This window comes from Balaenoptera ricei, chromosome 2, assembly GCF_028023285.1.
Source record: "Balaenoptera ricei isolate mBalRic1 chromosome 2, mBalRic1.hap2, whole genome shotgun sequence".
Lineage (NCBI taxonomy): Eukaryota > Metazoa > Chordata > Mammalia > Artiodactyla > Balaenopteridae > Balaenoptera > Balaenoptera ricei.
Genome location: NC_082640.1, coordinates 106,025,535 through 106,049,967, shown reverse-complemented (window position 1 = coordinate 106,049,967; position 24,433 = coordinate 106,025,535). Strand labels below are relative to the sequence as shown.

At 44.1% G+C, this 24,433-nt stretch overlaps 1 protein-coding gene across 2 annotated transcripts in view; it reads right to left on the bottom strand.

Moving 5' to 3' along the window:
* The window catches only part of RASGRP1 (RAS guanyl releasing protein 1), a 204,013-nt gene that overhangs the window by 64,797 nt on the left and 114,783 nt on the right, over positions 1–24,433 (bottom strand). Inside the window, exons 1-2 of one of the 2 annotated variants that reach the window (XM_059913668.1) lie at positions 19,017–19,355; positions 14,374–14,555 (exon numbers count right to left, since the gene is read on the bottom strand). In XM_059913668.1, coding sequence (XP_059769651.1) covers positions 14,374–14,555; positions 19,017–19,051 — 217 coding nt within the window. In that variant the 5' untranslated portion in view covers positions 19,052–19,355. Of the gene's footprint in view, positions 1–14,373; positions 14,556–19,016; positions 19,356–24,433 lie in introns of those variants that run through there. The other variant, XM_059913669.1, reaches the window with a different exon arrangement.

The window sequence follows — 24,433 nt, the reverse complement described above, 5'->3', positions numbered from 1 at the left end:
TGCAGGGGGCCTGGGTTCGATCCCTGGTGGGGGAACGAGATCCCACATGCATGCTGCAACTAAGAAGTCCACATGCCACAACTAAGAGTCCACATGCCGCAACTAAGAAATCCGAAAGCTGCAACTAAGAAGTCCGCATGCCCCAACTAAAGATCCCACACGCCGCAACTAAGCCCGGCTCAACCAAAATAAATAAATAAATAAACAAATAAATTTTTAAAATGCATGTTAAAAAAAAAAATAGCTGCTTCACATGTTAGGTCCAGTTTTATAGTTGTTTACAGCAGAAAAATAATTCCAATACCCAATAATCTATCTTGGCTAGAACCGGGAGTTCGTGTTTTGATATTTAATATGTGTATAAATGGGAAGTCCATTTACTCTGTATCTGTCCTCTGGGAGGACATATACATACTAACTCTTCTATGCATAACATTATCAAGACATACATATGCTTAACACTGTTAAGACTAAGAAGAAAGAAAAAACCACTAATTTGTCTTCTTTTCAGGTGCTGCCATCTTATATCCTCATAGATTTTATTTCTATATCATTCCTTAACTATTTATCTCCTCTGTACTCTTTCTAGCCTTCCATTCCTGTCTTAAAACCCAGAGACTAAACCTAAATTTAATAATGCCCTGCACTCTAGTGCAGGTATCTCCTGATGGTGTTCTAGTCCCTAATTTCAGATGTTTCCAAGGCCTACAGGTATCTTGTACTCCTTCTGTGCTTCAGTTATATGAAATACCTGTATTCCTTCAATAAATTCCGTAAGATAGTTCATGTTGGATTTCTGTCATTGTCCTAATAGTTTGAAAAATGAGGGAATTACGTTTTGGGGTCTTATTCACTAAACACCTATTAATATAGCTCATATTCATGTAAAATTTAAAATTATAGTACTATGTACTAGGTTCATACCTGCCTGTGTCTATTATGACAACATCCGGTAATTTTTTTGACACAGCCATTTCAACCAGATATCTCCATCCTGTATCTCCAAGATGCAATTATGCACCCTTTGGCAGTTTGCATTATTAATCTGGGAGGATGATACACTAACATTCAAGTCTATAACCTAACCCTAAACCCTAAATCCTAACCCTAACATTCTGATTATCTACTATTTTTGATTTATCTATTTTTGATTATCTACTATAATGGTATTTTGATAAAATTTTACATAAATGATTTCTTTCTACTAAGATATCCACTTCACAACAATATAGAGGATATGTATTAACTTTCATGTTGATAGAAACTGAGTCTCAGAAACATTAAGAAACTCGCTAAGGGCAAAAAGTTCTAGCACTATGAGTAGACCTCATAATTCAATCAGGGTATTAGTCCCTTAACCTGGAAAGTCTATTTCTATTAAGGCAATCCCAGATTACTTTAACTTTTTGAGAAGTCACATGGCACTATAGGCTCATACTGAATTTAAAATCTACTAATATCCTTTGGTATTTTTCATAAGATGACAATTACCCTAGTTTTTCTCCATCCAGAATATATATAAAGCAATATTATTACATTTCAGTGCAAGACATTTATTCCTATTGAAGTGCTGTCCAAGTTCTTTGCTCATATTGATCTTCCTGAACTTTGATTTCCGTCTAATGTACTTATTTCCATCAGTGTGTCTAACAAAAACATAGATTGTGTTTAAGTCTGATGAAAATGTCCAGAGCCACTCATAAGTGTTTACACCTGCAGAGCGACATCCATCCATACCCATGCCTGTATGTACACACTTTGAGTATGATTATTAACCAGCTCTGAATCTATCTGGATCTATATGTAGCCTATATTTGCCCATCCAACATTTACTGAGCATTTACTTTGTAGCAGAGCCGTCAGTACCCCACCCACATACTCTCAGGCCCTCCCATTATAGTGTATGCCCGCCCAACTTCCACCTGCCTGAAGGCTTCCTTTGGAGGTCCTTCCCATCCCCACCTGTGCGCACGGCAGCCCAGACGTGCTGGAGAAAACATGCTGGAGAATTAACACCTAGAAGCAGCCCTTAAACAACGACTGGAGGTACTTGCCATATAAATACCCCAGCTCCTTTGCCTTCGGTAGGATAGTTCTCAAGTCTTCTACCTTGATTCTAGAGTAATAACCCACTTGACAATGCATCCTTTATAAGCCGCCTTCCCAGTTTTTTCCTAGGATCATCTTCCGAAGTAAACTATTTGTATTCAAATCCTTGTCTCAGGATCTGCTTCTGAGGAAATCTAAGACAAACATTTAATTTTCACCCAAACTAAAATGACCTTTAAAACCTTTCACCATTATTATCTGTTTTGCAGATGAGAAAACTGCAGTAAAATAACTTGCCTAAGGCCAACATTTGGTAAATGGCAGAGCCAGGAGTGGATTCCAAAGACTACCATGCTGCGTGGCCTCCCATGGCCTCCTCTGTAATCTGCTCACTGCCTTCTTGGGATCACGACCACGGCTCTATCACGACCACGGCATTTCCCTGATCAAAACTCTGTGTGTGTGTGTGTGTGTGTGTGTGTATGATGTGGGGTGGGGAGGAGGGTATTACATTCTCTCAGTCATGTAACTCCAAGTCCTGCCTCTGATAGAAGGGTTGAAGATTGAAGTCTGCAGGGTTTTTTGTTTTGTTTTGGTCTTTCTGGATACCGGGAATTCAACTTCTCAGTGCTGAAGCAGGGAGTGGGCTGAATGTGATGTGGGATGTCAAGTACAGGACATGAATAAGGTATTTCAGTGCTGTGCAACCAAAGTACCCTATGTTTATTCTTGACTTTCCTCTTCCCTCTTTAAGACCGACATAGCACTCTATTTCATCACCAAAGAAAATTAGACTAGATTCCTTTGAATTTTCTGGAATTCTTAATCATCTATTTTTCTTAGGTTTGAGAATACTTTTCTTTTTAAGATCTCAATATGGAAAATTATAAGCATATACCATAGTAGGCAAAAACAATGTAAGGGACCTCTATGGACCTATCTGGCTTCCACAATGATCAGAACACGGCCAGTTCATCTATAACCCACTCACTTCTCCCTCCCATATTATTTAAAAGCAAATCCCAAACATGATATTTCATCAGTAACTATTTCAGTATGTATTTTAAAAAATAAGAACTCCTAAGAAAAGAAAAAAAAAAACCAATGCGTCATTAACATGCCTCAAATAAAATTGATAGCAATTCCTTAATATCATCAAATATCCATTCAGCATACAAATTTCCAAGTACATATAATTATATAATAATTATGAGTATGCATGTGTGTGTACATTTAGAAAAAAGGTTCACATGTTATGACTGGTTGAAATGTCCCTTAAATCTCTTTTAGTCCAGAGAATCCTCCTCTATCTTTCTAGCAATTTTCAGGGCACACTTTCTCAGTTAACTGAAGCTAATCCATCTTGGGCAGATGTTGGTGGTTGCTGACCGGGTAACAGGACTCTAAGCCACTGAGGGCAGAGACGGCGGGGGAGCCACAGGCACCGTAACTGTGGGGAATAGGTCCTTCCGGGTTTATTTAAAGCAGCGCCAAACAGTCAGGAGAACCCCAGTCACCACGCGCTCGGCTCATCCTTGGCAATAACTGAAGACAAAGTCCAGCAGCCAGGAGTGTGGGAACTACAGCTGTCTTCTGGAAAGCAACACATCAGAAGCCGGAGTGACTCATTGTGTGCCTTGAACTACCTGGGAGTGGAGGGAAATGGTGAACCCACCAAAGGAGGTTTGGGTGGAGTAAATCTGGAACCCAGGATGCAAGTGAGCTGGGGAGGAAGAAGCGGGGAAGGGAGCATGAAAACATCCCTATGCATCTGGCATTAAATAAGTGAATGCAAAATTAACCGAAAGGATTAACTGCTCACCAGACTTAAGGATACTCTGTAGGCTGTAACTACATTCTAACAAGATAGACTCATAAATCATAATGCTGGGACGTTTCTTGGCTTCCTAAATGTCCTGGGTGCCTCCTTTAAATGCGGCTCTTCGCAAGATTACAAAAACAAGTCCTGGGGGGACAGCAGTTCACAGACATCAGTGGAGGGAAGCCAGACAAAGCTACCTTTGCTCCCCTACCCCAGAAACTCCCAAGTGACTTCATCCCTGACTGCCTTACTACTCTGGTTATTCCACTCTCTCCTTCACTATAAAACTGCCAATCTCTGCTTCCCCTTCCCCCTCGAGAACAGTACCTCTGGTCCCTACTCCCTTTGTTCATTTCAATTAATTGCTGGTGTCCCTCTAATCCAACCTCCATCCTGGCAGCATCTTCTGCCTGAAGATTTTGGTAAGAACCTCAGCAGTCGCCCCAGGGCCCTTGAACACTCTTTGGAGAAAACCAAAGCAGACAGCATGTCCTCCCTCACACCACTGCCCACCTTCTCCGCAGAAGAATCACAAATGTACCAAATTGTAGCATCTTTGTGCTTCTACCATGTATCTTTCCCAGTTGCTACTTCTTAAGATTCTCTTAGAAAGTTAACAAAGACACAAGATGTTTCCACTGTTTCTGTTTCCCTCCAGCAAAACCCTGCTGACTTTCCCTAAACATAAAAGAAAAAAAAAAAAAAAAAAGAAAAGCTCACCTCTAGACTTTTAAGTTAATGGGAGCATTTTTTGTTTCCTTCATTTATTACAACTATAATCGGTCATGGTTATCATAATTAGCATTTAGCATTGGAAAGAAATGAGTAACTACTTTTCTGTCCTTGTAATGTCTTTAAGTCCTCATTAGAATCATTTTAGTTGCCAAGCAACCTTCACTTTTATGCCTCACATGTGAAGAGATTACGCCAGAATTATTTTTTAAAATCAATTTTAGGATGGAATAGCAACTTTGTGTGCTAGCACACCTCTTTATAAATACTAATACTGATTTTAAGATCATAATTGTTTAAAATGTGAATTATGAAAAGCAAAGAGGTAATTGTAGTCAATCTACCATAAAATAGTTAATAGGATTGCAGTACATAAACATGCATAGAAGAGAATCTAGACGATATACCCAACTGTGTCGATAGTGCTTATCTTGCTTTTGGTGGTAGAATGGATGAATGCAATTTTCTTCTTTTTGCTAGTCTGTATTGTCTAAGCTTTCTATAGTGAACATAAATAATTTTAAAAGTTATTAAAATGTTAGCAATTATACTCCAATAAAGATGTTAAAAAAAAAGTTATTAAAATTTTAAAAGTAAGACAGGAGAGCTGAGTTACAATTAGATCTTTGTAAATACAAATATGAGAAGATGGATGTTAGCTGAACTTATTGTGGTAATCATTTCACAATATATGTCAATCAAACCATTATGCTGTACACCTTAAACTTATACAGTGATGTATGTCAATTATGTCTCAAAAAAAAAAAACTGGAAAAAAAGTAAGTATGTGAGCTGAGTTATAGTCAGATCTTTGTAAATACAAGAACTTATAAAGTAGTGGGAATTAAATGAGAATATGTATATAAAAATATTACTATAAACACTGTGTTGTTCATAGTAAATACTCAAAAGGTAACTATTACTAGAAAAAATTTTAAAGTCTATGTACGTGGTAAATTTTATGTTATGTACATTTTACCACAATAAAAAAGTCTATGTAAGTACAACATAGATTCAGTCTATATTAATAATTTAGGGAAAAAATCGATTTAAATTTGGTTGGTCTTTTAAGTCTTCACCCTAAGGATACTGGCTCTTCTAATAATCAAAAGTACTTTCTTTAAAAACAGACAAATTCCCAAAGGACTTACAAGTTCACAGTCAACATCATGATTGAGACCCCATTACGCCTTCTCCCATACATTTTCAGTCTCAGAAATCATTTCAGGAGTATGACAGTGAGGGGAAATTGAGACTCTGAGTTACAAAGTGACAGTCCAGGCGCCCTGGGTTTAAGCCAATGACAACCTCAAAAACAAGACTGAAGGCTTCTTTTTTTTTTTCAGCAAAAACTATCGACAAAGTTTTACTGATCATCCACAATAGTGGAATATGGAATTATATCATACAATGGATTTAATAAAACTTTTATTAAAATGACAATGGAATAGTCACCAAATCTTTGGAATAGGGATTTTTTTTCTTCAAGTTTAGAGTTAATAAAGGAAAAGACAAAGAAAACATGAAAAATTTAACGACATAAAAATGTAATATTTCATTAATGTCCCAAAAACAACATAAAAACTGAAATGAGAGTGAGGAAAAAAATGCCTGTAGCAAATGCCAATCAAAGAGTTAACAGGGGGCTTCCCTGGTGGTGCAGTGGTTGAGAGTCTGCCTGCCAATGCAGGGGACACGGGTTCGCGCCCTGGTCTGGGAGGATCCCACGTGCCGTGGAGCAACTGGGCCCGTGAGCCACAATTACTGAGCCTGTGCGCCTGGAGCCTGTGCTCTTCAACAAGAGAGGCCGCGATGGTGAGAGGCCCGCGTACCGCGATGAAGAGTGGCCCCCGCTTGCTGCAGCTAGAGAAAGCCCTCGCACAGAAACGAAGACCCAACACAGCCAAAAATAAATAAATAAATTAATTAATTAAAAAGCAAGTTAAAAAAAAAAGTTAACAGGCTTTTTTTTTTAAAAACCATAAAAAGCTTTCATAACCTCTAATAATAAAAACATTAAACAAGTGATAAATAGGCAAAGACGTGGACAGCTCACAAAATTAGAAATATAGTTAGCAAACAAACTTATGAAAACACACTCAACAAAAGCTTGGTTTTATGTATCAATAGTGCCTGTTACCACATAGAGAGAAATGAAGGCAAACGATTAAACAGATGGAATCAGAAACGAAGAGAGACAGCATATAATGCTAGCATTAATGCATTAATGAAGAACAGAAGTCACAAAATTGAGGTTTAGTTGATCAGGAATAAGGGAAAGTTTAATCACGGAGAATTTTTAGAGGAGGTAAATTAAAAAAACAAAAACACAGAATAACTTCGACTCTAAAATGAGAATCTCTCAGTCTTAAATTTCCACTGTGACATTTTTTTTTTTACTGTTACATATGTTTCAGGTGTACAACACTATAATTCAATATTTGTATATACACTACACAGTGATCACCCCCAAAAGCCTACTTACCATCTGTCACCATATAATTGACCCTCTTTCACCCCTTTCACCCACTCCCCCAGCCCCCTTCCCCTCTTGTGACCACAGATCTGTCACTTCAAAAAAATTTCTCAACTTCACTGATATGTGACTCCTTATCTGTAAGATATATGGTTCTTTTTCTTTGAAGAACACATGGAGAGTTGTTTTATAAGATAGATGAAAGAAGCAAAACAACAGCAAATAACACTTTCTCCTAAACAGGTAACACAAAGTAAAATTTCCAGTTTTCAGCTTGCCGCCTTTTCCCTTTGCCGTGTAAGCATCCTCTGTAGCTGGGGGAAGGTGATGGTAAATGCTTAACGATGGCCTCTCCAGGGGTGGGGTCGAGACGAACCGATTGGTAGTGTCTGCCCATTTCCCTGGAATAGATACTCCCAACACAGGGAACGTCAAGCTCCTGGCGTGACTTCACGGACCACGGAGCTGGGAAGAGACGCAGCTATCTCCACACCACTATATGTCTATGTATGATACGTATGTGCTATACATGTATAGTATATCACTATATAGCATTTGTACGATACAGACACAATGGCCATCTCAAGAAGATGGATGACAGTAAAATGTGGTAATATACTAGGAAATGATGAGTTTTGAGGGTTTATTTTTATTTTTAATATAACTGTAAGTTTATATAATTTAATTTTTATTGATGCCTGTATTTAGCAATTGGCCTGCTAAACTCCTGACGATGTAACAACCTGCTCTCACAGAGTAAGACTTTCAAGACTGTGACAGCATCCAGTCAAGTGTGGTGCCCTGTGCGTCTGCGTAGGACGTGTGTAGCTGACCCTGCTTCTTCTCTCGCTCTTTCCCTGCTGTCTTCCTCATAACCACTCTAGGACAACCCCAACTAGCTGGTAGCCCAAACTACCGGCAGACCAAGGCACCGAGTCCAGCAGCTGTAACAGCTCCAGGCAGAAGGAGGCAGGTCCTACCAACAGGAGGTGGGCCAGGGGTGGGTCTGCACTTCAGATAACCTTCCCCGGTGGTCTCACTGCCAACCACAGCCAACAACTGAACACACCGTTTTTGCTTTCACGTTATTTCCTAATGTGTTTCCATCATGGACTTAACAACCTTCATGTCGATATAGGGCCTTAAAAAGTCTGCTGCAAAAGCAGCGCTTTTGAAGAAGTACTCAGAGGAGCACCTCTCCAGTCCCCTCAGCTAAGCCACTACTTCTGCGTCTCTGACCCACGGGGAACTGGCATACACCAGGGAGCCAGGCCCCCAGCACCACAGTAAACTGGTCCGAGTGTGGCTTAAAGGTGGAAATGCACGTTGGGAATGCTGCCTTTGAGTGCAAGGAAGCAAATCATAGTAATAATAGACCACCACTTTCCGTTTATTTCCACGGCCAAAAGACTGACAGGCGGGAAGTTTTCAAGAGTTTCTGCATTTGAAAAGGGATAGAAGTGCAGGAAAATCGGACAGAAGTGGGCCCAGAGTTGCAAACCTGCTCAAAGGCAGGCCTCTCTCTAGTTAGATCTGGACTGATTGCTTTAGAGATGGCCAGGACACTGGTTTCGCCTCGTGATTGTCTAGTTCATATAGTTGAAAACCTATTTGCTCTAACGTTTTTCAGAGGATTTGTATTCTTCAAGTTTTCCGTGTTCCCCTAGAAAGCCTGAGAAAATGCTCTGGGATGTCCAAGAAGCAAGTGTGCTGTAGGATGGTGTTTCTCAAAATCAGTTTGTGGGGTCACCTCCTTCAAAACCACGACTGAATGAAAAGCTCTGGAGTTGACCCTCAGGAACCTGAATGTTGAACACACCCCACAATGATGACTGTTCATGCTGAAGCTGGAGAACCTCTGGTAGAGTGGAGAGAACAGGAGTGCCAGAGTTCAGGTCTCAGCGGCTCTCCCACTAATGAGTTTGGCCACTTTCCACGGGTTACTAACATTCCTGAGCTTCAATTACCTGTTAATTAAAAGAGCAAAATAATATCCACCTCACAGAGCTGTTGTGAAGATGAATGGGGCCAATTCAGGTCAAGGCCCAACCCACCAGGCCTAAGAAAGGAGGAGATGGGAAATTCCCTCTAGTCACCATGCCTCACACCTGGAGAGAGCAGACCTGCCAGCCTATCAAAGATGCAGCAAGGAGGCTCCTTGCAATATTCAGCATCCCAATCATAGAATACGAATTCACTCCAGAGGGCTAAGAACAGTCATGCCCGGGAGCTGCTCTGATGCCCCGGAGCCTCAGGACGTGGGTGCCCCAAGGACCATCCTATACATACGAAATCTTGCAACCATGACTCCCAGAGATGGGAGATTCCACTGAGGAGGCTACTGGGACAGCTGTGGTCTTCTTCACAAAGGGCCTGTCCTCACAGTGGCCAGCCTTCCTGACCCTACATTTGGCTTTGTTCCTTGAAGTTGCTGGTTCCTGAGTCCGACTGCCCTTCAACGTCACGGCCCTTGGCATCTGGTCTTGTGCTTTTGTTGCCTCTGGGCACTTGGCTTTGGTGCACAGACTAAGTTGCAGAGTGGTGAGGAACACTGAATCTTCCCTCTGCCATGGAGGGAACAATAGTCCCAACAAGTATGTGTTTGCCTTTTTTGGATCTAACTTTAAAAATAGATGTAGTGTTTTACCCTTAGTAAGCTGAGGTCTATACAATGCTTTTAACATCCAACTGCAGGAAATACATCTGTTAGTGGTACGGGAAACATACCTATTAGTCTGGAGGTTTTTCTCGTTTGGGAGATACAATGCACACACTAATTTTAATTAATTCAGAATTTGTTTGAGAGAATTTCAAGCAGATATCTGGTATATAGATGGGGTCCAATAAATGTTTCCTACATTGAATGGAGTTTAATTTCTAATCTGGGAGACACCAGGCCTGCAGACTGTGGGCACAGAGTACAGACTTGTCCTGTGGGGCATGCAGGTCTCCCCCGAGTGGAGGGAGCTTGCCCTAGGAGAAGGACCTAAGCATGACCCAGCTCAGCTTTCAAGAGGCTTCTGGGAGCGTGTTTTCTCTTTAGACTGGGCTGGGGGGCTGGGGGCACGAGGCAAGTTGTTTCAGTTCTCACAGGCTCCACTTATTGTCTCCTCTGTCCATAGAGACACTAATACCTGACCTATTTCAGAGTTGTTTTGAGTTTAAAAGAAAATCAATACATATAGCCCTCCAAGAAAGAAAGAAACAACACACCATAAATAAGATACTAGCTAAGCTGTGTTTCCTTTCTCGCTGTCAGGTAAGACAAAGATGTTGAGTTTCTTCCCACACTCGACCTGGGAGCAGGAGGGCTGCTTGCTGAGGGTCCCTTGCTGGGACATGTTTGCAGTTTTCTTTCTGAGGCTGTCAGAAGTTGTCTTGCATTCAGAGGGGGGCAGAACTGGGACATCTGAAGCCTTCCATTCAGCCCTCAAAGCTGGCAGCCCTCTTACAAAGTGAAAACATTATAAAAAGCCCAGATGATCTCATAGGTCTTTCCTACCTCTGAAACAGATGGTGTGATTCACATACATTTGACATAAACGTACCAGGGTTGTGATGATTTGCCTCATTATGTTCAGTGGAAGCGTGGATTAATAAGCAATAATATGGTGACAATGTAAAGCATGACCTCTGATTAAAACAGAAGGTGGGAGTGGGTTGTTTCATGGTGAAAGCAACGCACTATGACTCAAGGCTCTGAATTTCTAATCACAGATCTGTAACCTTGTATGTGGCATTGGGAGGCTTGCTAGAGGCTTGCTAGAGGCCTTAATTTGTACGTGCAGGCCACCCATCCCTAACAGCCTTGTAATAAGTCCTTCCTCTGAGAACAGTGTGGGTGGTAATTAATGGTTAATAATACTGAAGAGAAAGCCATCAGTAAAGACTGCCAAATGCCCAGGATGCCTTAGACAGTATTCAGACTATTAGCTGGAGCTGCTAGAAAAATGCAAATCCCACACTGCTTTTCCCCTTCCGCTCAACCATCTACCCAGGCCAGTGCTATCCAATGGACTTTCTGCAAAGAAGGGAATATTTTCTATTTACTCTGTCCAGCAGCAGGTACCACTTGCGGCTATTGAGCACTTGAACTATGGCTGGTGAAGCTTAGGAACTAAATTTTACATTTGATATAATTGTAATTAATTAAAATGTCTACGTAAATAGCCACAGGTGGGTAGTGGCTGCCATACTGGACAGCACAGCTGTAGTCAGTTCAAACCTCTTCAAAGCATCTGCACCAAGGTGAGGTTGAGACAGTAGTAAAAAGTAAATGGACTAATTAGTCAGTCTTTGTGTTCAAAAGAGGTTTTATTTCCTCCCTTTTTTTTTTTTTTTCTTTCAAGTTGTTGGGAGGAGTGGCTGAAACCTGAGTCTGAAGGGAGAGATGACCCCCGCCCCACTCCCCCTGATACAAAAACTTTCCCCATGCTTTGGTGGCGTTATTTCCCTCTCTTTCCATGGGTATTCAAATGAGAAGACTTCTAAACTCATGAACAAAAAATTATGCTAGACTGTTTTACTCTAAAGCAAAAACTCTTCTATACTAATCAGAGAAAATAACCAGTAAGGTAAGTTTCAAGATAAACATCAGCTTTGCTCTTTACTATTCTCGGATCACCTCCAAGGAGACCTACAGAAGCACAAGCAATGTCCTACCGTGGATGGCTGCTTGTCACAATCCGGCTTTGGCCTCCCCGGCCCCCAGCTCTAGCTCCACACCCCTGCCCCACCAGACGTCAAGTGATAACCAGAGTGGAATTCACAGACAAAAGTGTCATCTCCCATTCCCTCCAGACATAGGGTGTCTTTTCTTTTTTGCCTCTTTCATGTAAATTCTGTGGCAGGAAACCCTGCAGGACCTCAGGTGCAAAGCCTTGCCTTGTGATGGCTCCTTGCTGCCCTTCCGGCAGCATTCCCACGCCCTGCACGAGAGGGGTTTGAACAGACCATGGCTGCTCTCCCTAGTCTATGCCCTCACCCTTGGAGGGAACTCACTCAGAGCCTACATGGTTTAAAGAATTTATTCTTCCTGCACACCTTACCTTATCATTGCCCTGTCTTTGGTACATTTTTTTCTTTCCCCGAATGGTGCATTCCTCGGTATTCTAAGCTTGAATAATGGAATAGGGGTTCGGTCACTGTAATTCTCTCATGCAAGGCCCAGCCGAATGTCAGATGCAATTAGGGGCTTAATTAGGGGCTATTGATACTTCATGATAATGGATAAAAGACTATTAGACTCAATGGGTTTTTTTTTTTTTAATAGCTTTGGGATTTTAAGGTACTTTTCAGTTCAACATAATCCAGGAAACAGTATCTTTAGCCCTGCTAGGATCCACTGAGGGGAGTGGGTCAGGCTTGGTTATTTTTTATTTTGCAGGACCTGAGAATCGGTCATGTATTTTTCAGGTTGACGTCATGATGATTTGAAGGTTAGGGCAACAGCCTTGAACTGAGCGGGCAGGGGAGGAAGAAAGATGGCATGATAAAGATATTGTTGGACCTTGTTTCCTCAACAGTGAAATGGAAAGAGAATAAAAATGCTTATTCATGAAATAGAGTGCCCTGCTAAAGACCAGTAAATAAGACTATCACGACTGTGTGAGGAACTTTGCAGCTTATCAAGCTGGGAACCAGGTAAAAGTAAAGTGCATGATGAATAATGGCTCATTTCAGCCATGCTTCCACCCATCCCCCCCATCTTCTAGCTTATCTCCTTGGATGGATATTTTCCAAAGAGATTATTTTGAAATAGAAAACCATTCATTCTGCTCCCAAATTCATCCTCAGCTGAAAGACTAAAGTGTAACTAAATAGAAATTTAATTAAAATTTAATGCTAAACTAGTAAAAATACTCCCTCTTTTCCAAGTTAAAAAATCTAAAATAAACAATAAAGCAGTGATTCTCAAAGTGAGGTTCTTGGATAAGCTGCAGCAGCAGCACCTGGGAAGCTGACAGAAATGTAAATTCTTGGGCCCCACCCCAGACCTGCTAGAGCAGCCAGCCTGCGGGTGGGACCCAGCAATCTGTTTTACAAAAAAACCTCCATGTGATTTTGCAGGAACATTTGAGAACGGCTGCTTTAAACCAAATGGTGGAATCACCAAAACTATTCTTTTTTTTTTTTTTACATCTTTATTGGAGTATAATTGCTTTACAATGGTGTGTTAATTTCTGCTTTATAACAAAGTGAATCAGCTATACGTAGACATATGTCCCCCACCAAAACTATTCTTTTCAATGTTTTGCTAAATTATACTAAATGAGAATCTCCAAAATGTCAATTTTTCTGAATTCTACAAATAAGGTTTGACTGAGCACTAAACAGGTCCAGCCAATGAATAATCCCTAGCTCTGAGTTCTAACAGTCCTGCACGTTGGGCTACCCCTATGCTCCGTGGGAGGCGCCGGGGCAGGGCGGGCTGGCGCTTCTGAGCGGAGACACACATGCTTATCTGCTTCCCGGTGGGAGGTGGAGGGGTTTCTAAAGGGGCAAGGAGGGGGGCCGGTGATATTGAAACTCTATGAATTTTCCATCATTTCTTTTTTGGAACGGGAACAAACATTTAGTACTTTTCAATCACTACTTCACATATAACAGTCAAAAGAAAGACAGTGCCTACAAATAGGGCATCTTTGTCGATAATTGCTTGTCAGCTGCACTAAGTTGCTCGTCCCTCACTGTGAGTACGGGTGATGACAGAGTGCACGCCTAGATAACTCCCCGCCCATGTGTCTGTCTGCTCATTTTATAGATCCTCAATCCTCAATCACACCGCTCATTTGCCAGTACCTTTCAGGCACAGACATCTGGCTTTGCCTGGTCCTCTCCTATTCCTCCACAACCACCCTCAAGATTGTGAGGGGAATTATTAAGACTTTATTGTCCAAATGATCCAAAGGCTTTCGAATTTCTATTTGATAACAGCGTTTGCTCAGGTGACCTAGTCTTTGTGTGCCCCAAGAACACAAGGACAGAAAAGCACCAGATGTACCACTGCATTTTATCATATTTTTCACCACAAGAAAAACCTCCATCCTGAGAAAATTGGAAATGCAAACTCTCCTCAGTAACTTTTCTTGCTTTAAATCGCACTTCTCATCACGACCTATTACACCCACATAGTCATGTGCCATAAGCACTGCACAGTCTCCAGCATTTCAAAGGCTCAAGAGCTATTTTTAAACCCCAAATGCAATCTAGGTTGCTATTCTATAACGCACTTTTTAAGGAAGAACAAAGTAAGAGAGCGATTTTTATGCATGTGGGCAGTTCGCCAACTCACCGAAAGATTGAACACAGCTGTCGATGAGATCGTCCAGGCTGGCTCCTTTGGCTAAATGTCCCAGAGACACCATCATTCGGAACTGGGTGATCTGGGCCAGGCTGGGATGGGAGGGGAGGGGGCTGCTGGAGGGCTTCCCCTCTAGTCTTGCTTTAGGGGCTGCTCTGCAGCCATGAGGTTTCCTGGGGAAAGAGAAAAGGCGGGGAGAGTAGAGCGGCCAGGGGCTGACCACGCTGCTCTGCAGGCAGACTGAAGAGGAAAGGAGTAGAGATAAGACAATTAATCCCAGGAGTTGGGCTGATAAGACATACCCCTCCCACTTGGTAAAGGCACCACACGGACTGGTTAGCTGTTAAAGAGACATCTCTCACACTAATAGCAAGGTGAGACTTCAGGGTTGCAACGAACAGGGCTCCTCAGCCTGGGGTTAGGATTGCTTTGGCCTGCTTTCTCCAGTTCCCGAAAGGAAGAGGCAGACGCAAGACTATTCTTGGCAGTTTTTAGCTCCTAGCAATAAATTTTTATTTTAGCCCTGAGACCACTGACTTGGGTCTTAAGAATTGTTTAAGTTTGGTCTCATCTTCAGCTAAATTCATTCCTCTTGAGCAACACCAGAGTTACTGGAGAAAGTCAGGTGGCCTCAGAAACATCTTTAAGGATTTTGGGGGAGAAGGCAAAGCCCGAGGACCCGCGTGCAGGGGGTGAGGGTTATGGGGGCGGTGTTTAGATTTTAAGCTAGCCCTGTCTTTTTCACAAATCTTGGTTGGTTCTAAGATTCTGTTTTTCATTACTGATAATCATTCTGAGTCATTTTTATGATTAAACATTATCCTATCAAGTCCTTACTGATTATGAGAGCTTTATTCCAGAAGTGAATACAAAAGGACAAGTCTGAATCTGGAAATGTCTTTACAGCCCAACAGGTCACCTTCCTCCACTTTCACTTAGCTTTACCTTTGGTCATGACCTCATAAGTGTAAGTCAAGTTGTTTGCAAAATGATATCAGTAGGTTAATTAAGCATTTTATTTTTCCTTCCATTAAAAAAATAAACATAACATACAGAGACATATCTATCATCTTTGAAGGTTTACTAGTGATAGGTGTTGTTGCTGATAACTTCTTTGAGTATATTCTCCTCTCCTTACTGTGGCTTTGGCTATTTCATGTTTATTACCAAAGAGGAGATGAAGAAAAGAAATATACCGTAGATCCATAACTTTAACTAACCACTATATATTTGATAAACACATGATGGCATTAATTAATCATAAGTACTTATCCTATGAGCAACACATGTGTGATAGGCCAGAGAGGACCAGTGAGATAGTCTGTGAAGGTACTTTGCAAACTGTAAAACATACTCATTATATGTTAGTTGTTGTAGTATGAAGGTGATCTGGAAGTTCCTTAATACAAAAATCTAGTTGAAGAATCAGAACCAGACCAAGAAAAGATAACTCTATAAATCTTAAATAACTGTCCTGTGAGTGTCAAGGGCAAGACGTGTGATGTTCTCAGAGGAGGGAAAAACAGTTCTAAGTGGAGTGTTGAGGAAAGCTTCTCGACAAGATGTAACCTCACTCAGAAGGAGCTGAAGAAGTACTCAGATCAAAATAAAATGCTAGGGCACACATGGATTTTGGGAAACCACCCTGTTAAAAAGACAGTGGGACCACTTAGTACAAAGCCAGACTAGTGAAGGGAACACCCTGACCTTCGAGTTCCCTTTCAAAGTAGCTCCAGAATGCTGGTCTGGCATTGGCTACTGCCATCTGTTCCAACCTAGGATGGGCTCAGTGAAATCCAATCAGAAACTGGCTCTTGGGAATCTGCTAAGCCAAGGCAGTGATTTCTGAAAGATCAGGTTGGTGTTACAGGACTTGATCAAGTTTCTGGACATTACTGATTTTTACCCAGGCCCTGTGATAGTCCCAAGATCAGATCAGCATCTGAAAATGAAAGAAAATAATGGCCACCCTGAATTGAGTACCTTTGATATGGCAGGCTCTGGGCTGGGGATTTACATGGTCTTTAAAGCTTACAGCCCAGAGAGATGTTATCTCCATTTCACGATGTTGAAACTGAGTCTAAAAGAGGCTAAATGACATAGACAAGGTTGTAGAACTCATACGTACTTGATCTGGGATTTGTACTTGGCACCTCTCTGATTTGGTTTAATAAATATTTACTGTGCCTGGGACTATGCACCTTTCACTACATCAGAATTAGCAAGAGGAGCTGAAAAGGTCAATTCAACTTAAGACAAAAGTAAAATCCTCCAAAAGCATAGCTGATAACATAAAGGCTGAATCTTGGGTCCTACTTCTTTTTCAGGTCCCCAAAAGTCCTCAGACCCCAGAGCTGGATGGCCCCTCCATGGTCATTCTCCAAGCCCTTCCCCCATGCATGTGGAGGTCTGGGCTGGGAAGGGCAATGTGACTGGGCACCAGTGCAGAGCCAGGTAGAAGCCAAGCCTCCTGTGTCCATGCCATGCTCCCTTCCCTCCGCAGAAGCAGTGAGGACTCTCTAAACCTGGCACTGGTTGTCCAGTGTTGGGATAAGTCAGCTTTTGGCCTTAGCTGCTGCCTCTTCACCATTAAGACCTCTACCCAAGGCAGACTTGGGAAAGATGAAAACAAAGTCTTTCTTGTTAGAAGCCTCTTTTTCTCTTAGGCCTCCCATATTACTTCTCCTTAGCCCCAAGAGAAGAGGCCACGGCAACTGGAGGCTGTCTCCACACACAGCTCTACCAGCTGGGGCCGGGATGTCGGTGTCTACCTCTGTCTCTCATCTGGCCAATCCAGGGAAAATTCCATTTTCTCCCTCAGTTGGTAGCATCAACTATTCACGACTCCAAAAACTGCCCTGGCTCTAAGTCTGGCAATGTTTCCTAGTGTCACCTGTAGGGGAAACCACTTTGGTGCCGGAGGTGATTCTCAGAGGTAGATGCTTTTATCAGAACTAGGAGGGACTGGTAAAATACAAGCAGAAAGAATGAACTTGAAGGGAGTATTTAGGGGACGGGGAAGGGAGGGTGAGATGCAGTCGGGGGGAGGCCGCTGAGACTCAGAGGGCTTGGGCAGGAGAAACCAGGGAGAAGAGAAACTGCTAAAACCCAAATGGCATCCTGAGAGGTCAGGAAGATGGGGGTTATGTGCACCATAAACTAGGAAGCTGGGCAATTTTGCTGTGGAGTCTCTTGACTGGCTGCTATGTGACAAACCTTCAAATCGTTCTCTTCTGGTGAAATGGCTGTAGATAAGGATTTATAAAATGCTTTATTTTAGACATAGAATGAATTCACCTCTAAGTCTGCAAAGGCATATGTATTTTTAAAGGAAAGTAGGCAAATGTCTCCTCACCAGCTCCCTCAAGTATTAAAAAAAAAAAAAAAAATAGCGCCCTAGAGAAACAACTTGAAAGTGTTTCCTGAGGCTAAAACTTGCTAAGGCCCCATCCAGTTTGCTGAAGGAGACTGTCAAAACTCTGAAGTGGTTCAGGTGCAATCCACTCCAGCCTCAGGTATCTCAGTGGAGGTTGCAATTTCGGGTTGAACTTTTCATGAAATTCAGCCCAGAAGAGTAAGGGATGAAATGGACAAGGAGAACGAATGGAAGCTTCCACAACTTTCTTTGCAGTGGAAGATGGCTTTTATTGGTTTCTACTGAGGATTTCTTCCAGTCCTGTCCTCTCCCCGTTCCCATAATACAGACTCAGTTGAATGTACTGAAGCTCCTCCTCTCAGTCCGGTGCAAGGCAAAGTGCTGGACCTTCACGGTACAGGACGGGGTGGGGGAGGGCACAAAGGACCAAGAACTTTTAGATCCATAAGGTCCAGCAGGGCAACGCTTCCTGCCTCGACTGGGCACGGCCAGGAGCAACAGAGTCTGTGTGGATGGAGGTGGGAAGAGCACGGCTTTCCCGGCCCTATGCTGAGCCCAGGCCGTTGCCAGGCAGTTGTCCAGTTCCGGCCCTTTGCGGGACAAACTCAAAGTTGCCTGGCCCCTCCAGGCCTCCTTCTCCTGCCAATAGCTTTTTCACTCACGGTCACTTTTCCTTCATCTTCTGTCACCCCCAAGACCCTCCTAAAACAAGTCTCTAGGATCACGGTGGGTGAAGGCGAGTGCAGGTTTCCACCCAGGTGGTTATGTGGCTCACTGACCCCTGGTGCACTCCTGGCAAAGGCAGCTGGCCTTCTGGGTCCGGCCCGACGTCCGCAGGGCCGGACGGGCCGCCAGGTGGCGCTGCAGGAGCTGCGGCAGGTGCAGGGGGCGCGGAAAGTCCGCGAGTGGGAGTTCCAGGGGCCCGGCGCCGGGGGACCAGGTCGCTAAGCGCGATTCCGGGGCTCGCCGGGCCAACTCTGGCCGCGCGGCCGCGCAAGCCGGCTCCCTCCCCAGTCCGTCGGGCGAGACGCGCAGGGCGCTCCGGGCTCGTCCGTCCCTCGCGCCCGTCTCCCCCGACTTCGGCCGAGACTTCGGCCGAGACCCCGACCGGCCGCCGCTGCCGCCCGCACCCCGGGCCCGCAACTTCCCGGAGGCGGCGGCGCCGTGCCGGCCCCCCCACTTCCCATCCCGGCGAGGTCCTGGGGCCGCGCGCGCTGTGGCCCCCGCCCCAAGAAAGGAAACGGACGCCCCTACTCACCGCGGAGCTTCTCTCGCTTTGCCCAGGGTGCCCATGGCCGCGGCCGCGCTCCAGGAGCCGCCTCACCCAGCGCGGCGGGACGGGCTCGGCGGGGTGCGGCGCATCGCCACCACCGCCTGCCGGGCCCCTCCGCCCCGGCCTCCTCGCCCAGGACGCCCGACCGCGGCGAACCCACAGGCACAAACTTTGTGTGAGCGCGCCCCCTCGCCCTCCTCCTTGCGCACGCGCGCACACACGCCCGCTCCAACCACCTGACAAGCGCTGATGTTATCGCCGAGGAAATGTGTGGCGCTGTTCAGTTCTTCCCCGAAACCTGCCCCCATTACTCGGTAGTCCCCGGAGCCCTGCGCCTCCCTCCAACCTCGCCTTTCACCCCTGGCGGCTACTTCTCCCGGCCCGTGGCTGAAGACGGAAGCGGAGCTGGAAGGGCGGGGAGGCTCCAGGTGCCCTGGATATCACCAAACCAGCGCCAGGAGAGGGGTTGGGAGCCGGGGGAACCCGGCTTCACCTGGCGGCTCTCGGGGCAACAGCCGCCCCCCACCCTGCTCCCGCCTTCCCGAATTTCAGTCCAGTCTCCCGAAGACCCCTCGTGCCCTCGCAGGCCTCTCTGGTATATATCAGAGCGCAGAGTCGGGGGTGGGGTAAAGAACGAATACACGGTTGTGGGTCCGCCTTAGCCTGTGCCTTTGGGAGTCTTGTTGGTAGCAATTAACAAGACACCCTGCGGGAGGCAGCGAGTGTGCAGGTGCGCTGCAGGTCAGGCGGGACACAGCTGCCTGGCGTCTGTGGATATGGGAGAGAGGGGTCAGGGCTGGGGAGGACTTTCTGACGGCAGATCTGGTCAGAAATGGCTGCCTACCCCTGCTTGCCGAAAAGATAGTGGTAACAGCAGTAACTAATGTTGACTGAGTGCCTTGTGCTAAGTGCTTTCTGTACATTCCTCATGTACGCCGCCTCCCCCAAAAACCAAGAGGTCACTGTTTTAAAGATGAAATAAATGAAGGGTTAGAGAATAATATGCTTCCCATCACACAACTAGTACACAGCAGAGAGAACCACAGCCTGGGCTGAGATCTGGCTGACTCCCTGTAATCGCTGTGGGATTGTCCTAATAACATACCCATTATCAGTGTCACATGCTCTAACTCTAGTCATATTAATAAGTCCCATCCCAGCCATAATGTTCTGGACCTTAAAGCCTCATACGTATATGCCACCTTATCCTAAACACAACAAACAAACAAACAGTCCAAGATAGCTTACAAAGGTGTGTAACTCACAAAAAGAAGTGTATGAAATGAAAAGTGAAAATTAAAGTACATAAAATGGAGCCAGAAATGAATTTTTTTTAATGCATTCCATAGAGTCCAAAACACTTACTCCAAGTGGGACCGAAGATTTGTCTCCTGGATTTCTAGCAGTCATGTTCAAAAGGGAAGCCTTGTCTAAAATTCAATTTCTGTCACATGCAAGACAAAAAAAAAAAAAAATTGCTCAAGAGAAGATCAACTCTTTTCATCCTGAGAGCGGTAAGAAATTTCTCCAGAGAATCCTCATGAACATTGTGTAATAGAACCAAGTCCTCGGTCACAGCCATACACATAGAAGGAACATTTGGATATTTAATAAATATTAAATTATGACACTCTTCCAGACTTACACTGTATATGCATATGTATACATGCCAAATGGCTAAACACGTACCTTTATATAAATGCATAAATATATGTAAATGTGTTTAGATAGGCTACTGGGTGTATACACACAATACTGAACACAGTTGCAGGCGGTTGTATGCAGCTATACACCTGCAGTTCATTACGTAATAAGTATAGAAATGATTAGCTATTAGTTCATTCGAGAAACAAGTCTTGTGAGTCTTGCTCAGTTTTCTAAAGAAAGAGGCCTGCTTCTACCTAGGAAGCTTCTTCCTCTCAGGCTTCCTGAGAGCTCTGCATTCCACTTGCACCTGATTGGGTTTCTGGGCCCAGCTGAACTCTTTGAAGAGGCTTATCTGGCTGTTCCTACTTGAGCAATTTGTCTTTTCCAAACGCCTAAAAAATTAGAAGTTAGCTCCATCTCTTTCTTCATCTTCTGCCATGTGGTTAGTCTCCATGGTGCTGAGACACCTCTGACCTCAGGAACAAAGTGCTCCTTCTTTTCTCTTGTTCGCTTATCCTCTTTTCTGCTTCTCCAAACTCTTTGATAGGCAGTAGTCAATGTCTCTGTAACAGTTGAGAAAGGCTGGGGACCACTGTCGTCTTCTGCTCACCCTTTGGGTAAGGTCATTCCTTGGGACCCTTTCTCTGTTATTCTTTCTTCTTTCAACCAGGGGCTCTTAACTGATATCCCCAGACCTTTTACTTGGCTTTTTGGTGAGTATCTGCGAAGCCTCTGCAACTAAAAATACCTGTTTTCATCAGATTTTCTAAATGATCCATTACTCAAATCCGGTGGGGGTTTTTTTTCTTCAAATTAGGTGTTTTTAATTTCTTCCATGACTTCAACAGGACCCAAATGACTCCCATGTCTGAATATCTAACCTTGATATCTAACATCCCAAACCATATTTCCAACTGGTCGCCTCCCCGAATCGTCCCCCAGGGCTTCCTCTCCATCTCCACGGCCACATGTCTTGGCCCCAGTTATCTCTGAACCTGAACATGTGTCATAGCCTCATAAATGGGCTCCCTAGTTGTAGAACCTCCTCTTCTCTGATCCTTTTTTCACGTTGTTTTCAGAATTACCTGATCATGTCATTCTTTGCTTCCAAACTGCCAAGGAATTCTCCAGTTGCCTACAGAATAAACTACAAACTTCTTAACGTTGCTCACCTTCACAACTAACCTTACCTGTCCATCCTGGCCTCCAGCCATGCCCTCCCAGGCACCTGACCTGTTAGGTTGTGACTTGGTCACTGCTGGTAATTGCTGTGCCCTGTGCCCTCACAAGCCTCAGTGCTCTTGCTTGTGTATTTCCTTCCGCCTGCCATCTCTTTTCACCTAGATGCACACAGGCACAGTTATACCAAACGCATAGCAGACTGGCAAATCACCCCAGAGGGCACACGCAGGGCTGCCTTCCAGGGGCAAGGGCTGCAAACCCACCTTGCAGAATCTGCCTGATGACTGGTTATGCTTGGAGTACCTATTGGCCACCACAGCTTCCACTCTGTGGTCTAACATTTTTTCATCCATTTGAGATACATTCACTGGGTCCCTACTTAGTGTCAGATGCTGTCCTTGGCATTGAGAATCTCATAGAGAACATGACAGATAAGAGCCCTGTTCACATGAGCTTACGTGTCTAATAAACAGACGAGTCCAAATATGCTAGGATGTTATACCCTGATTTCCAGGAGCTGCCACCGCAGAGTTGGGTTACCCCCGCTCTCATGGGGACACCATGGGGTATTCCGGTTGAGGCACCCATATGGACCAATGAGGACAAAGCTGCCACATTTAGGGACACACAGCTCCACGGGAGAGTGAAGAGAGATGGAGAGAGAAAAGGGGGGGGGGATGTGGCACCATCCTTTCCTCTCCTGCTGAGTGCCGCTCCTGTTTCTGAGACAGGGAGAACTGGCCTCATTACTTTATTATTGTGACTGGCCATCCCACACTGAACACTGTACATCCCTGCTGCCGCTCACCATGGACCAAAGCTAGAGAAACTGCCCACGTGAGAAGCAGCCACTTTTGCTCCGGGCCTGTAGTTTGGGGGCTTATGGTTGGACTCCTGCATGTTTCTTTGTCCTTGGCATCTTCTTATGGAGGCAGCCCATGCCTCTTGGGGAGTCTCTCTGTCCGTGGGCCAGCTCTTCTGGAGAGTGTTCTACCTCCTTAAGGTACCCCCAGGATTCTCTAAAGGGAATTTGATGAATGTCATATAAATGGTATTTTAAGATATCCATTCTTGTTTTCAGCTGAAGGATGCTGCTCGTCTCTGTTGAAGCCCCTTCTCAGGGACCCTCTCTCCGCCACAGGTCATATTTCTTTACATCATGGAGCCCATATGTTTTATTTGATTTTGGAATTGTTTTAGGATATTAACAAACAAACAGAAATACATGTTGTCTCATGGCTTTTGCTCTCAGTGAGATGGGGGGGGGGGGTCCCTGGAAGACTTTGAACAGAGGAGGGAAGGGATCTGACTTCTGCTTTACAGGGTCCGGCTGCTGAGTTCCAAAGTGACTCATGGGAAGTAAGGGCGGGAGGTTCTCTGTGGAAGCGGCCTTCATAATGTCCAACTTCTGTCCAAAAGCCCGGTCGGTGGCTTTCCAACAGTTTTGAATATTACTCCGTGGTGAGAAGTGTAACATCACATTTTACACCCTGTGACTCAGATGTACATGTCAAACTGAAACACAAGCTGTGTGAAACATGATCCTTTCAAATCTTTTTTTTTTTTAATGACATTAAAAAACAAATGTTGGTCAGGACCCTCAAAATTGATCCATTAGTAGGTTGGGATCATAGTTTACAAAATACAGCTCTAGGGCTACCTCTCATGATGATAATAGATCTCAGTAGTTATCTCTGGAAAAGGGGAACTAGGTGGCTCTGAGTACGGGGAATCTTGCTTTTCATTTTTTCCCCTTTTGTAATTTTTATTTTTGTATTGTGTACAAGCATTTAGTCCATCAATGAATCCTATTTTGAATCATTCTGGCATAGAACTTCTTGCTTTCTGATTCTGGCCCGAATAGCTTTAAAAAACCAGAAGCTGGGGCCAGAAAAGGTAAGTTGTCGGTGAATCTGCTTTGTTCAAGTTTATCAAAAAATATCAAACAGTATGTTTTTCACAAATATTTGGGAGGCAGAATGGCACAGTAGTTCAAAGTGTGAGCTCTAGAGTTAGACTGATTTTGAATCTCAGCCCTCATGCTTCCTAGTAATGTGACCCTGAGCAAGTTAACTTTTCTAAGCCTCAGTTTCCACGTCTGTAAAAATGGGTACAAACAAGGCCTACCTCATGCAACTTTGCTAATGATTATATGACATGGTCTATGCCTGGCACGTAGCAACCACTGCGGACACATTAATGTTTTGAGTGCCAGGTTGTGGGCACACGAGGTGAATGTTTTGGTAAACTAGTAAGTGCTATGCAATCACATCCAAGGGACACCTGCCCTAGTCTTGGTTGATGGGGAGCCGACTTCTCAGAGGAAGTGAGGTGTGGGTTAAGATGTAAAGGATGAGATGAACAGCTCACTAGCCAAAGAGAAGTGAGGGAAGAGGAGAGGCGAGGCCCGTGTTTCAGAGACGAGGAAGATGCAGAGGTAAAGAAGAAGCAGAGCAGAGTGCCTTGCTGAACTACACACAGGAACTTTGATTCTCCCCACCCTCTGCCAACACATAAATAAGGTTCTCAAGTCTGACTTAATCTTAGTTTGCCTTTGCAGAATCTGAGACGCT